Here is a 12,926-nt window from a genome sequence, read left to right as displayed (position 1 = left end):
TTGGCCAGTAAAATGTAAAAAGAAAATGTCCATCAAGGTTTACCAGAGCACAGAGTGATGCTCTCAAATGTCCTGATTTGACCAACCAACACCACTATTCTGCGTATTATAGTAGATTAAGAAAACCAGAAACTGTGTCGCTTGAAAGGCTAAAAACAGCCTTTTTTTCTTAATCAGGCATCAAAATTGTTGCTGATTCATTTTCTGTCGATCAATTGGATACTGAAATCATGCTACCTACAGTATTAGATGTGACAAATATTCAACAGCAAAATAATCACACATTACTTAAGGACATATGAAATAGATTTGATTTTACACCACAGTCCCACTTTTAACACTCACTACGCTTATAATACAGTAGTGTTGAACAACCACTACACTGACTGTAGTGCTGATACGTTTCTGTTAACTGACAAAATACAGTGACACCACTTTAATGTTTGTAAACAAATTTTTACTGATACAGTTAAGAATATTGATACAGCAATGTAAAGCTACCATAATGCACATACCTATGGACTTATAATTCATAATGGGCACTAGATGGATTATAATAAATAGTTGAACACAACATCTGTACACAGAAACATTGCCCCATAATCCATAGAAATGTACATATACCAGTACAACATTTATAATTCCATAAATTTACGAATGACAAAATCCTCCAAAATAAAAATTGATATCCTCCATTGTTATGCCTCTCTTTACTTTTATTTTTTTGAAATAAACACAAGCAACTACTGAATTTATAAGGAATTATGTACAGGTTCCTAAACAAGAAACTCCATAAAGGCACAATTGTCTATACAACATGTACAAAAAAAGAAACTGTCTGGAGCTGACAAAAAAAGTAAAAATAAAATGATTGGTCGTCATTATAATTATCATATGATTGCACATACAATATGAATGTCAGCATCTGTGCTTTGAAAGGTGATTTGCAAAGAGACAAACCCCTGAAAAGTGTTTTAAGTCTTACAAAGTGACAAGAATTACAAAAAGAGAACAAGAAGAGCTTTCCACTTGGGTTTTTTTTTTCAGGTGGCAATGACCAGTCTGTCTTCATCATCACTGGATACCTCATTATCATCATCAATTACCTTCTGCCAGCTGGTCACTGGCGGTGGTCTCAGAGGTGTCGGCTCACTAGCCCCCTCTACTGGTGACTCCTTAGCACTGTCTGCTCGGCTCTCGAGAGCTGGTGATGGATGCTGCTGTGACGATTTCTCCCTTTCTTCCCTCTCGACAGTCTGTGTGAGCTCTGCCCCACTGCTACCTCCGGGGCTCGCCCTGTTGCCAGAGGTCGCTTCTGGAGGGCTGCTCACCTTCAGAGGGGCGGGCGGCGAAGCAGACACGCAGCTCCGTGAAGAACTGAGCCCATGTTCACTTTGAGATGGCTGTGCCCCCGGAGCTTCAGGGCTGCCCTGCCTGTCTGAGGACCCGGGGAGAGGACTGAGGGTGGAGAGAGGGCTGAGAGAAGGAATGATGGCAGGCAGGGCGATGTTAACTATCTGCAGACCTGGGACATGTGTCTGGGGGCCAGTGCTGCTTTGAGAGGTGGGGTTGGCAGCTAACACCTGCAGCCCGAGGGTGGCATTGAGGGTGAGCCCTTGCTGGTTGAGCAGCTGAGTGGATGCCAGGCCTGTGTTGGTCAGCCCCATGAGGTTAAGTGTCTCCAAGCCAACTGGCTGTATCGTTTGAGCCTGCAGGCCAGCAACCTGCCCCAGGGGGAAGCAGGGAACAACACTACTGATTGGCTCCTGGACCACAAGAGGCTGCGTTTGCAAGCCCTCTGGTTGGGGTGGAGTGTTGGGAGCAGGCAACGGGCTCGTATTCCTGTGTATGACGCTCACTGCTGGGATAGTGAGCTGGACGGGGCCCGCCTGAATGGGTACAAAGGTGGAGTAAGCTGCCAGGCCAGCAGGCACCAGCTGGATCCCCCCAACTGGGACCATGCTGTAAGAAGAGCGAGAGGGCTGTTGGGAGTGCAGGGGCAGGTGACTGAACAGGTGGGTTTGGGTCTCTGTTCCTACTGTTTGGGAAAGACCCTGTGGGGGGAAGTGCACAGGACCTTGAGAAGCATAAGAGGAAGTCTGTGTGCTGCGGTCCACTGGGATGCCCGTTTCACTGGTGGCCACAGCAGGAGGAGCAGAGGAGGTTTCCTATGAAAGGAGAGCAAAATGTAAATGTTGGCTTAATTGTGGCACAATCTTAGAAGATTTAAACGGATAGTTTGGATTATTTGAAGTGGGGTTGTTTGAAGTTGATAGTGTATTACTGATGGAGGTTGTCTTGTCAGTTTGGAGAAACAGAGAGGAAAAACAGCATGGAAGCTAAGCAATGTACTACTGTGGATAGCATCAGCAGCAAAACACATTTTAGCCATTGAAAGAAGGCCCATTTAAAAAAAATCAATACTAGTTCATTCTCCAAATCCAGGATTCAATTTAATTTTTTAAGGTCATGATTTGGTTTGATTTGATTCAAACATATTTTTCTGTACTGACGGCTGTGCAATTGTTAGACTATAGAGTCATTATTTGTAAAGATCATGAAGATTTTGCACCCTGACAACTGTCGTTTACATTTTAAAATTCTTTAAAAAAAAAAAAGTTTAAGAAAGTGCAGCTACCAGTAAGCTATGCTGTATCATCTTTGAAGTGTTGTGTTGATTTTTGCTTCAACACATGCCAGACATGCACAAATAGGTGGGGGTGGAGAGGAAAAAAATAATACTGGGAGAATTGCCGATCCTGCTTTTGATTTTGATCCATTTCTGATTTGGCTAATCAATTTAGAATTGAAATTGTGACACCCGTACTATATTCAGAACATTTTCACCACTTTGACCTACTGTCAGACAGCCTTTTCTAACAGGAAACTGCTGTTATGTAAGCCAAGTATCTCTGTCTCCAAAACAACCAGAGTCCTTAGTGAGAAACAGTCATTTTACCTCCTTGTCTACCTCTGCCTTAAATTAACCAGTCGGGACAGAGGCAGATGAGGAACTCCTGTGTTCTGCAAGGTAAAATTACTGTTTTTCACTGAGGAGAGCACTTTGGAGAGCACAATACTTGGCTTACATAATGTCAGTTTCCTGTCAGGAAAGGCTGTCTGATGGAAAGGTAAAGCAGTGAAAATATTCTAAATATAGCACACACTTAAACTGATATTGATTTTTTTTTTTTAGATGGGCCTTTGTAGGTAGCCAAAATATGTTTTGCTGTTGACCGTGTCCACAGCAGTACATTGCTCAGCTTCCTACACTAGGACTCCTGCTACTCTCAACTACAGGCATGGCGACTGCCATCTCCTGTACGTAACACACTGACTATAAATAAATACCTCATACAACCCAACTCAAAATAATTGAATAAACTATCCCTTGAAAGATGTCAAGCAGAAATGGTATTTGATTCAATCCACCAAACCTAATCAGAACTAATAACACTATTCACCTTTTTTTTTTCAGAGCATTCACAGGAGCTTTGTGGAAGTTCCTCGCATGCAGGACTCAATGTAAGGGTACGGACAGGAGAGAAATGAGGCGGGCAGGGGAGGGTGGAGAGACACACAATGAGAATACTTGGGTCTCACCTGGCCTAGCTTGGAGCCCTTGCCTGGCACTGGGGGACTAGGGGGCACATCAAAGTCAGGGTAGTCGATGGACATCTGCCTGCATGGTGACACTGGGCTCATCATGTGCACTGACTCTGTGTCTGAGGTGTAGGAGTCTGATGTGGTGGCGACAGGCGGAGGAGAGTAAGGGAGGGGCATTTGGCTGCAGCAGGACCCAGAGATGGATATCTGCTTGCTCAGGGACACGGGGCTCATCATGGGGACAGATTCTGAGTCTGATGTGTAGGGTTCAGGAGCTGGAGGCTGGGAGAGAGGTAAGGACACAGAGCTGATTGACATCTGGGCTAGGAGGGCACTAGGAGGGACGTCAGCCTCTTTGGAGGGGATATGCTGTGGGCTGGCGGAGACGGAGGGGTTGGTAGACAGGCCAGACTCTGCCTGGCTGTCCTCCTCTTCCTCCTCGTTGTCTTCATTCTCCTCATCATCAGGGCCATCAGAGTCATCGCCATCTGAATCTTGACGGTCAGCACTGCTCACCTGACTGCGGTCTCCTGTGGATAATGAGAATATGTAAGATGGAGGTCTATTCTTGGTATTCCATGGAACATATGAGTCATCAGAGCTGGTATGAAAATAGATAGGAACCACTCTCATTCATTAAACATCTTCTATTATCACACAGCGAGAAAATCCACCACTAAGAATGCAATTCAGTGACGTCCTATGCTGCTGCTGCATAGTTTCACACCCTCGACCACCGTACGCCCCTGAGCTCCATCACAGGCAGAGGAGGAAAAACAAATATGCTCTTAGAGACTGAGACCATAGAATGCTTTCAGGCAGCTTCTCTCTCGCTCTCTCTCTCCTTTTTTTCTAAAATTAGACGCAGCAATTTCCTCTTTCTAAACGCTGTGCATGCCGCCCACATGCGCTTTGAGTTAACAGAGGAAGAAGCTGCATTTAGAATTTCTAATTAGACCATGGCAAAGCTATTGATCGACATAGCAACAGAGCACAATCCGTGTTTTATATCTCATGCCATTAACAGGAGAGCTATTTAAAGAAGGGCAATCCTGTTGTTTGAAACCAAAGCAAATGTTGTTTGAAGTATCTGTATTAAGTCAGGATTACACTTGTAACAGTATAATACAAACAAACCCCTGAATTTACAGAGAAATAGTTAATTTTGTTCGATAAGTTCAGAGCACTCAATGATCCTTCTGTGTTCCCTCTAAGGCAGTGAAGTACTGTACCTGAGTCCTCTGCATCCTGATCCTCAATGAGACCCTCAGGAACTCCTATCTCCATGCATTTCTTGCTGTGGGCCTTGGACTTCATGTGCTTGGTCAGATTTCCTGCAAGAAGAGAGGCAGCGAGGTCTTACGGGTGGGTAGAGCTTGAACAATAGCACAGAAGGAGTTTATGTAAGAGAATGCGGTCTTTGGGCAAGCTGTATGTAAAGGGTGAGTAACTGATAAAGACATTTTTAAATGAACGTGGGTTGCTGTGACACCAAGTACTGTTCTGCAGTGTGGCGTGGGTAGGCAAGTTCGATAAAGAATGGTGAATCATACTGTCTTGGTTTGAGAGATGGTGAAACAACATCTTTAATTTTATAGGAAGAAGTGAACTCTAGCAGTTTGAGGCTATTAAAAACAGATTGTCTCAAACGTAAATTGTGGTGAAAACAAATTCCATGTTTGGATGTGAGATCAGTGCCTGCAAAGATACATTTATTAGAATTTGTGATAGTATATTCATCATGGTGTACAGTATGTGTGTATACTGTATGTATCTAGTTATTAAGTAGCACATACTATAAAGTGTATTAAGGCAATTATTTTGAAAATAGACTAAACTTAACATCTGGACATGAACTATATTTATGTGAGCTGAGAATACATTCAAAATTATTTTCTCAAATATTTTTAATGTATTTATTTGATCTTGTATGTTTGATTATAGATCCAATTACTGTGATGTCATGCTAACAACACCAGCCACCTCCAGGGATATAATAGGTAAGTTGATTTGAATTGTGTTTATTTCTGTTGTAACTTTCAGCCATAACTGTAACGTTTCAAGGTACATCAGTTAAACATGGCGGTCTGACCTATCTGATGGTCTTGGTGTGCAATATTTTATATACTATGTTGCTTTGCTAGCATCTTTTACAAACCATACAACAGCGACATCTCTTAGTCTGAGGCCTAACAGGTAGGTCTCCAGTATTTTTATTAATGCAATATGAAATCAGAAAACATGCATTTTAGATGAATGAGATGTATTTGAAATAACATTATGAAATATTAAACTGTATGCACATGACACAGGGGTTTTCTAATGGAAGTTATTGTAAACAAACATTGTGGTTGGTTTTTTAATTATTGTGAAAGTGCTGAGACTCACACTGCTTACTGCATTTGAGGAACAAAATTAATCAAGAAGTTCAAACTTCTGGGCTGATGGGGAAATACTGCATTGATAAAATTGTCTGTCATATCATGACATACTGTATTTACCCAAGTAAGGAAGTTACTTTAGACTTGTGGCTTCTAATACTCATCAACTCCTGAGCTCTAACCTTTTGTCTTGAAGGAGAAGTTGCAGTGGACACAGTGGTATGGCCGGACATCAGAGTGGGTGCGGATGTGTTTGCGCAGCATGCTGGGCTTCTTGCAGCGTATCCCACATTCCTCACAGATGTATTTACCACGTCCACGCCCACGCACATAAACATACTCCTCATTAGATTTGTATCTGTGGGGTTGCAAGAGAACCATGAGGAACACATAAGTCAAGAACACTTAAAACCAATAATGTAATATAAAATGATAAAGGATAATATAATTAATTAATCAGTTTATTGTTTTGAATCATACCCGCCATCAAATATTTTGACCCGTCTTGGTTCTGTTTTAGATGCCACATCCTTGTCTGACTCGCTGCTGGCCTGAGATTCTGGTTGCGGTTTACTTCTGGTCTCAACTGATGTAGACTTCTGGGTTATTGGCACCTGTAGAATAAAGTGATTGAATTATGTATTTATCAGATTCAAAAAACAAAGTGGTAATATATGACAAACATTGTTTAAATTAAACTTTGCAGAAAGTTCTTACCCTGGGCATGACGTCCTTCAGCTTGCTTGAATAAGACAAGATGTCAGATTTCCCACTCGTTCTTATGGCCGAGGTGTAGTGTATTTTCTTGGAGCTCTGTTTCGAGTCGAACAGAGACATGACCACCTTGGTGGGCAACCCAAGTGGATTATGGTTGTTGGGGCTGACTGTCCAAACAGCATATGCTGAAGTCTTCAGGTCAGTCTGTGGAACATGCAGAGGTTTCCTCTTCATCAAGAAACACCATGTGAAAGTAGTGGCGGTCTTCAGGCTGGGGAATGACAGGCGATGACTGTCCTTTGTGTTAACCACTGACACAGATGTGGTCAGTTTCATCTGACCACCATGGAAGCTGGAGGGCCTAATAGGAGATTTGGCAGAAGTCCATCTTTGTTCCTCAGCTTTGTCCTGGGGCTTCAGGGTGTTATTAGATGGTATGGAGGGGCCCTGGCCACTAGGCGTAGTAGTCAGGGCACGACCTGCCTCCTCATGAATAACAATGCTTGTGTCTTTTTCCATCCCAGGACTGTCAGGTGACATAGGCTTAACATCATCAGTAGCCTCAGAGTCCTTCTCTCCATCTGTTTTAACCTGTGGCAGAGGTGGGGCCTCAGTTTCAATGGGACTGTCCACCGGTTCAGTTGTGCAAACTTGTCTAACAAGTGTGAGCTTCCGCTGTCGGGTGACCTCTGACATCTTGGAATTAAGATAATTGACTGACCTGCCATCAGTCAGACAGGCCACACCATGCTCATCTTTAGCCCGTTTCTGGTGCTTTTCCATGTAGATGTCCAAGCTGTTGGCAGGTGACAGCATTCGTTTACTTGAGGCAGTGGGCTCCTGCTGTGGGCATAGAGTTACCGATGCCAGTTTCTGTGTGCAGTGTAAAGACCCAAGTGAAGGTGTTCGTTCTCCAGTATGGTTATGAGTGCTAACTGTTTGAGTTTGAATCCTATCTTTCTTTGCAGTTAGTACAGGAGTATCACTGTCTACGCTCTGAGTGGATGACAGGGTATTTTTATTGGACACAGAGGGAGCAGGGTGCATCTGCTCATGTGTTATGAGGATCTGTGGCAATGGTATAGTACTTACTTGGGTCTGATCAAACACATCCCTTTGCTGTTCACCTGACAGAACAACAGTCTGGGACTTAATCTCAGAGGCCTGTTGATTGGGTTGAGCAACATATACATTTTGGAGTACCTCTGATGATTTTGAAATGCTCAAAATTGGATTGGCAATAGGTATTGTTAAAACTGGCAAGGCTATCTGAGTTCCCTGTGTGCCGGAAAATGAAAATGTTTGGCTTGCTCTCAGAGCAGGACACTGTAGTTGGTATTTGGGCACAAAACATTTCTTTTCTTCAGAGTCAGCTGCTTTGTTTTGGACATTCTCGCGACAAACTAAGATCTGACTCATTGGTTGCTGTATCTTTTGGCATATTTGAACCCTTGATGTCTGATGCCAAGGGTGTGGAAGGCCATGGACTTGAGGCTGTTGAGTTGGGCTACCCAAATTAATGCTTTGCACCATTTGCTCATTCTTTTGCAATGGTAATTCTCCAGTTTGCAGGATAAAAGGCTGAGCCATGGTACGCCTGTTGGCAATGTGAATCTGCTGGGATCTATTCTGAGTTAAAGAGCTAACATTTGTAATGGGAGCTTTGTCAAGAGGTATGACTTTCCGAACAGGTTGCTGACTCTCTGGGCCTATCTTTAAAGACATTTGGCGAACTAATGGCCCCCGCCTTCTTTCAATAAGTGGCACCTGGGAAACTTGGGAGATCTGTCCGCTTTTTGGCTGCCCAATAGGTGACAGAGATCTACTGGGAGATACATTGCCACAGTCAAAGGACTTGCTACGGTAGTCACATGAAATCTCAACAGAGGGTTGCGTACAAGTGATCTGTTCAGATGCGGCACGCCTCATCATTCCAGGCACACCAAGGGTGTTGAAGGCTGTTGGCAAACCCTGAGGCTCTGGAATTTTGCTGACACACTCCCCTCTAGAAGGACTCTCTGATCTAGATGGCTCATCCCTGTCAAACGAGGCTGAGATGCTTGAACAACGAGAAAGACTGCTGTCCCTGCTGAGGCTTCGCGAGAGGCTGGACTCAAAACTGGATTCACCTGAGGAGTGGTCCATTTGAGCAAGACGAATTCTTTTCTTTTTTGGTGGAAGTTTCTCTGCTGGTAGCTTTGACAAACTCTCACTTCTCTGAGGCCAGCTGAACTGATCTGCAGGCTTATCTGCTGGGTCAGTGGTCTGTGTTTCATGTTCTCTGTCGGGCTCCTCTGTGACCAGAATCTCAGGAACTTGGATGTTATTTTGACGAACGAGACGAGACTGATGGACAGGAGTAGAGTTTTCACCAGCTGTTGCTACTGTGCCATCGGTGCATTGTTCCTTCCTTTGTTTTCCATAGTCAACAGCACTCTTGGGTTTAGATATTTTTTCATGGTAGCCATCAGCTGAGACATTTGTTATTGCATCTGTTTTGAGCTTATTCAGGGGATCCTTCTCCATACTATCGACAGGAGAGGCCCTTTCAATAGATTCTGTCTCAAATGAATTGGGTCTGCTAAGAGAGTTGGTGTGTCTAATGACTGAAGTACCACTGCCTTGCCTTTGTAGCTCCCCTTTATTGGAAGTGCTGATCTGGGTCTCTCGTATTGGGGACAGTCTGGAATCTGACGTATTAATACCTCTTGCTATGAGCTGGATCTGAGGTAGCTTTGACTGGTTGTTTTTGGGCTGTATATCTACTATTACATTATGGTGAGTATAAGTCCGACTTGCCAGAGCTGTTGGTAGTTCGAAACTAACTGAACAAGGCGGAATGGTGTCAGTAGGAGATTGATCATCCTCATCACCAACACTTTTCATTTTTCTTCTCTTCCTAATTGATGTCTGTTGATCAAGTATTCCTGGGCCAGTGGTTGATCGAGGGACTCCGGGCTGCACTATGTTAACATGAAAAACATCCTGATCAGTTTCTTTAACAGTGATTGGCTTGTTTTTCGGACCATGAAGCTCAGAGCAATAGAATTTTTTGTGAGTTTCAAAATTCTCTAACTTTCTGTAGCGGTTACGGCAAGTTTCACACTCATACATTGTGCCTTTGTTCTGCTGAGGCTTTCTGTTTCTGTCCTGATGGTGCTCAAAAGATCTGCTTCTTTGCATCAGTTCTGCAGAGCTGCTTGGGCCATGGTAGCCATCATCCATGGAGCGAACACTGGGGAGGCCATGACCCTCACTTGTGGAAAAGTCTTCCACTGCTGCTTGTCTGACTAAAGTACGAGAATGTATTGCTGGATTCGGGGTTGACGGGGCTGATGAAAATACATCATCATTCAGAGAACTAATTTTGTCATCAAATGACTGACAAATTCGCAAAGGGTGGGGGAGAGGGGCAACATTAAGGGGAAGGGCAGAGTGTCCAGGTGTAGTAGGCATAGAGTTACTCCTGGTTATTGGCAAACAATCCATTGGCGGGTATTGAGAAGGAACAGAGAGAAGAAATACTGGCTTTGATTTATCTGTGGGAGTGAAGGGGGACTTGGGGATGTCTGAGCTGGAACTTGACCGTCTTCCCATTGGTTTAAGATCAAACTGAAAAGAGTCTTTAAAGATATATGATTTAGGGGAGTCTATGCTCCCTCTCCTTGAGAGGGATGTCCTCCTTGGCTTTACACTATCCAGCTGTTTGTTGTCAACTACGGCCTCATTATCAGATATCAACTTTGAGATTCGCTCTTCCAGAGAGAGGGCTTTGGCTTCTAATGGTGGGCGCATCTGTCCCTCCATGGCCCGTGGCTTTTGCTCAGCTGCTACATGCATTACTGTGGCAACCATAGGAGGGGCATTGGGAAGAATATTCTTGGCAATGTCAATGTCCACTGGTGGAGTTATCTTAACAAACGGACTGGGCGGACTCATGGCCTGGTCAGCACTTTCAGAACGTGAGAAGTAGCCAGAATCTGTACTTCCCAAACTGCGGGGACTCAACAAACACTTAACCTGCTGCTGCTGAGAAAAGTCTGTTGCTTGTTGCCTCTGAAGCTGAGCATGAGGAGACTTGCACTGTTGGTCTTCATCTTCACTCACAGTGTCTAGCGAGGGATTTGTACCATCCACCTCTTTAAGAGATGACAAGACTGTGATGCTTGATCTCAGATTAGCAGTCTGAAACTCTCGTTGCCGTTGTGCAGCAGCTTGCTCAGGGGCCGCACTTGTCGGGCTGTCTGCCCTCAGAGGGGAGACATTAACTGGGTAGACAACAACCTTTGGAAGTGCAGCTGTCACTTTGGGCTCATGAGCCCTCTGACCGGGGGCTGCTTTAATTGACTCAAACACAGTTGATGAGTCAGCCTCCCCGTGGCTTGCTTGGGTTGTACCTGCACTCTGTAAACTATTTTCAGACAAAGCTGCAACGCTGCTCTGTGATGAGTCAGGGTCCAGGTCTGCAGTGCTACCTTCTTCATCACTGTCCCCACTCTCCTCTGCCTCTGAATGTGTACCAAGGGCTTTGTCAGACTCTTGAGACAGCGATCCACCTCCAGATTCAGAGCGTGCAATGAGACCTAGTTTTATCGCATGGGCATGTGATTTCTTGTGCTTGTACAAGTTGCTCTTGGTTTTGAATGAGAAACCACATGTAACACAGGGATATGGCCTTTCTCCTGTGTGAGACCTGATGTGTTTGAGCAGCACACTAGGTTTTGCACAAGCCCGGTTACAGTACTCACAAACATACTTCCCTGGCTTCTTGGGCTTTTGGTCCTTGTAAACCTGATCAGTGCCAAAGTTCATCACGGTGGTCATCTGAACTTGGTTGTTGCCAGGTGTAACTGGGACCTGAATGGTGCTGGGAACACTTGCTGAGAGGGACTGGCATGTGTGCACAACTGGTGGTTGGCTTTGTGGCAGAGTATTGGCACCTGAGGGGACAGGTGCATGGGTTATAGTGGATGGCCCAGTATTAAAGCTCATATGCAAACTAGGCTTTTCTGGATTTGAAGCAACAGGCATAAAATGTGGCGTGGCAAGCGGAGAGGACTGCATGGGGGTAACCTGCGTAGATGTCTGTCCATTTCCCTGTAGTGGTGCAGCAATGCCAATAAAGTTGCCTTGTTTGTCAATATAATAAGTCTGCATATGAGAGTGTTGAGTCTGGAGACCAACATTGACAGCTGGCATTGTTGTTAATTCACCACTTGATTGAGTATTAAGGTTGGAAGCAGGTTTTCCAATGGCCTGCAAGGAGTTTTTCCTCTCAGCCAGTGTACTAAAGTCAGGCTCCATGGCTTTAAGTAGAACATCAAGTGGAGCGCTGCTGTGGTAAGGGTCTCCCTCGAAGTTGGGTTCTTGGCTCTTGCTGTCTTTGGGCTGAGACACTGTAGCAGTGATTAAAGAGCCCTCCTCACCATCAGCGCACTCAAGTGATGGTGGCCTAGAGGACGTTTCTTCCTGTTTCAGCCTTTCAGCATCAGTGGAAGATGACCCCTTGTGAGGGGATGCTGCAACCCGTTGGGCATACTGTGGGTCTCTTTCCCCGCTGGGTGATGTTGAAGGATTGCGGGAAGGACTGTTGGACGAGGAGGGTGTAGTTCCCTTAGACAGTGCTCTGTGGAGTACAGTTTCAGATGTTTTCAGCTGCAGGGGCTTCTTCACTGGAGATTTTGGAATTTTCTCTTGCCGATTCTCTGCAACAACCTTTTTCCTCTTCAGGCCTTTTATGTTATCTGCATTTCTTCGACTGCTTTCAGATATCCCTGTGTATAGAGAGACAAAAGGAGAGTTAGTACAATAACACCATTTTTTCCAAACTTTTTCTAACATCCTACAGTATGATCAAATAGTTCTACTTCCTGTGCTGAGTTGTTGAAATTTGCTTGTACACTTAAGAAACTAATAGCTCTTAAATTAAAAATAAGCAAGAGCAGATCATTTTAGCATGTTGCTCTCACAATATTCTGAATTATTTACATAGTACCTCCTAATTATACTACACGTATTTTACTCCTATCATGAAATATTAATTCATTTAATATTAAACAAACTATGCAAACTCTAGTGACCTTTAGATGAATGAATCAAAATCAATATTCTTGTTTGTATTGCTTTGTTTTAGAGCCATAGAATCATTTTTAAAACCAGCAATTTAATGTTGATGCACATACAGAACAGTTCCATTATAGTGCAGTAACATTACATAATTGA

At 44.1% G+C, this 12,926-nt stretch overlaps 1 protein-coding gene across 3 annotated transcripts in view; it reads right to left on the bottom strand.

Moving 5' to 3' along the window:
- Nucleotides 1–435: 435 nt before the first annotated feature.
- hivep1 (HIVEP zinc finger 1) overlaps nucleotides 436–12,926 on the bottom strand; it is a 68,977-nt gene continuing 56,486 nt past the window's right edge. For all 3 annotated transcript variants that reach the window (XM_084738419.1, XM_084738418.1, XM_084738420.1), the window contains 6 exons: nucleotides 6,705–12,478; nucleotides 6,468–6,601; nucleotides 6,170–6,345; nucleotides 4,839–4,940; nucleotides 3,604–4,136; nucleotides 436–2,168 (listed from right to left, as the gene is read on the bottom strand). In XM_084738419.1, coding sequence (XP_084594545.1) covers nucleotides 1,044–2,168; nucleotides 3,604–4,136; nucleotides 4,839–4,940; nucleotides 6,170–6,345; nucleotides 6,468–6,601; nucleotides 6,705–12,478 — 7,844 coding nt within the window. In that variant the 3' untranslated portion in view covers nucleotides 436–1,043. The remainder of the gene's footprint in view (nucleotides 2,169–3,603; nucleotides 4,137–4,838; nucleotides 4,941–6,169; nucleotides 6,346–6,467; nucleotides 6,602–6,704; nucleotides 12,479–12,926) is intronic.

The sequence above is a fragment of the Lutjanus erythropterus genome, chromosome 16, assembly GCF_056507025.1.
Source record: "Lutjanus erythropterus isolate fLutEry1 chromosome 16, fLutEry1.hap2, whole genome shotgun sequence".
Taxonomy (NCBI): Eukaryota; Metazoa; Chordata; class Actinopteri; order Lutjaniformes; family Lutjanidae; genus Lutjanus; species Lutjanus erythropterus.
This window is presented reverse-complemented; position numbering and strand designations above follow the sequence as displayed.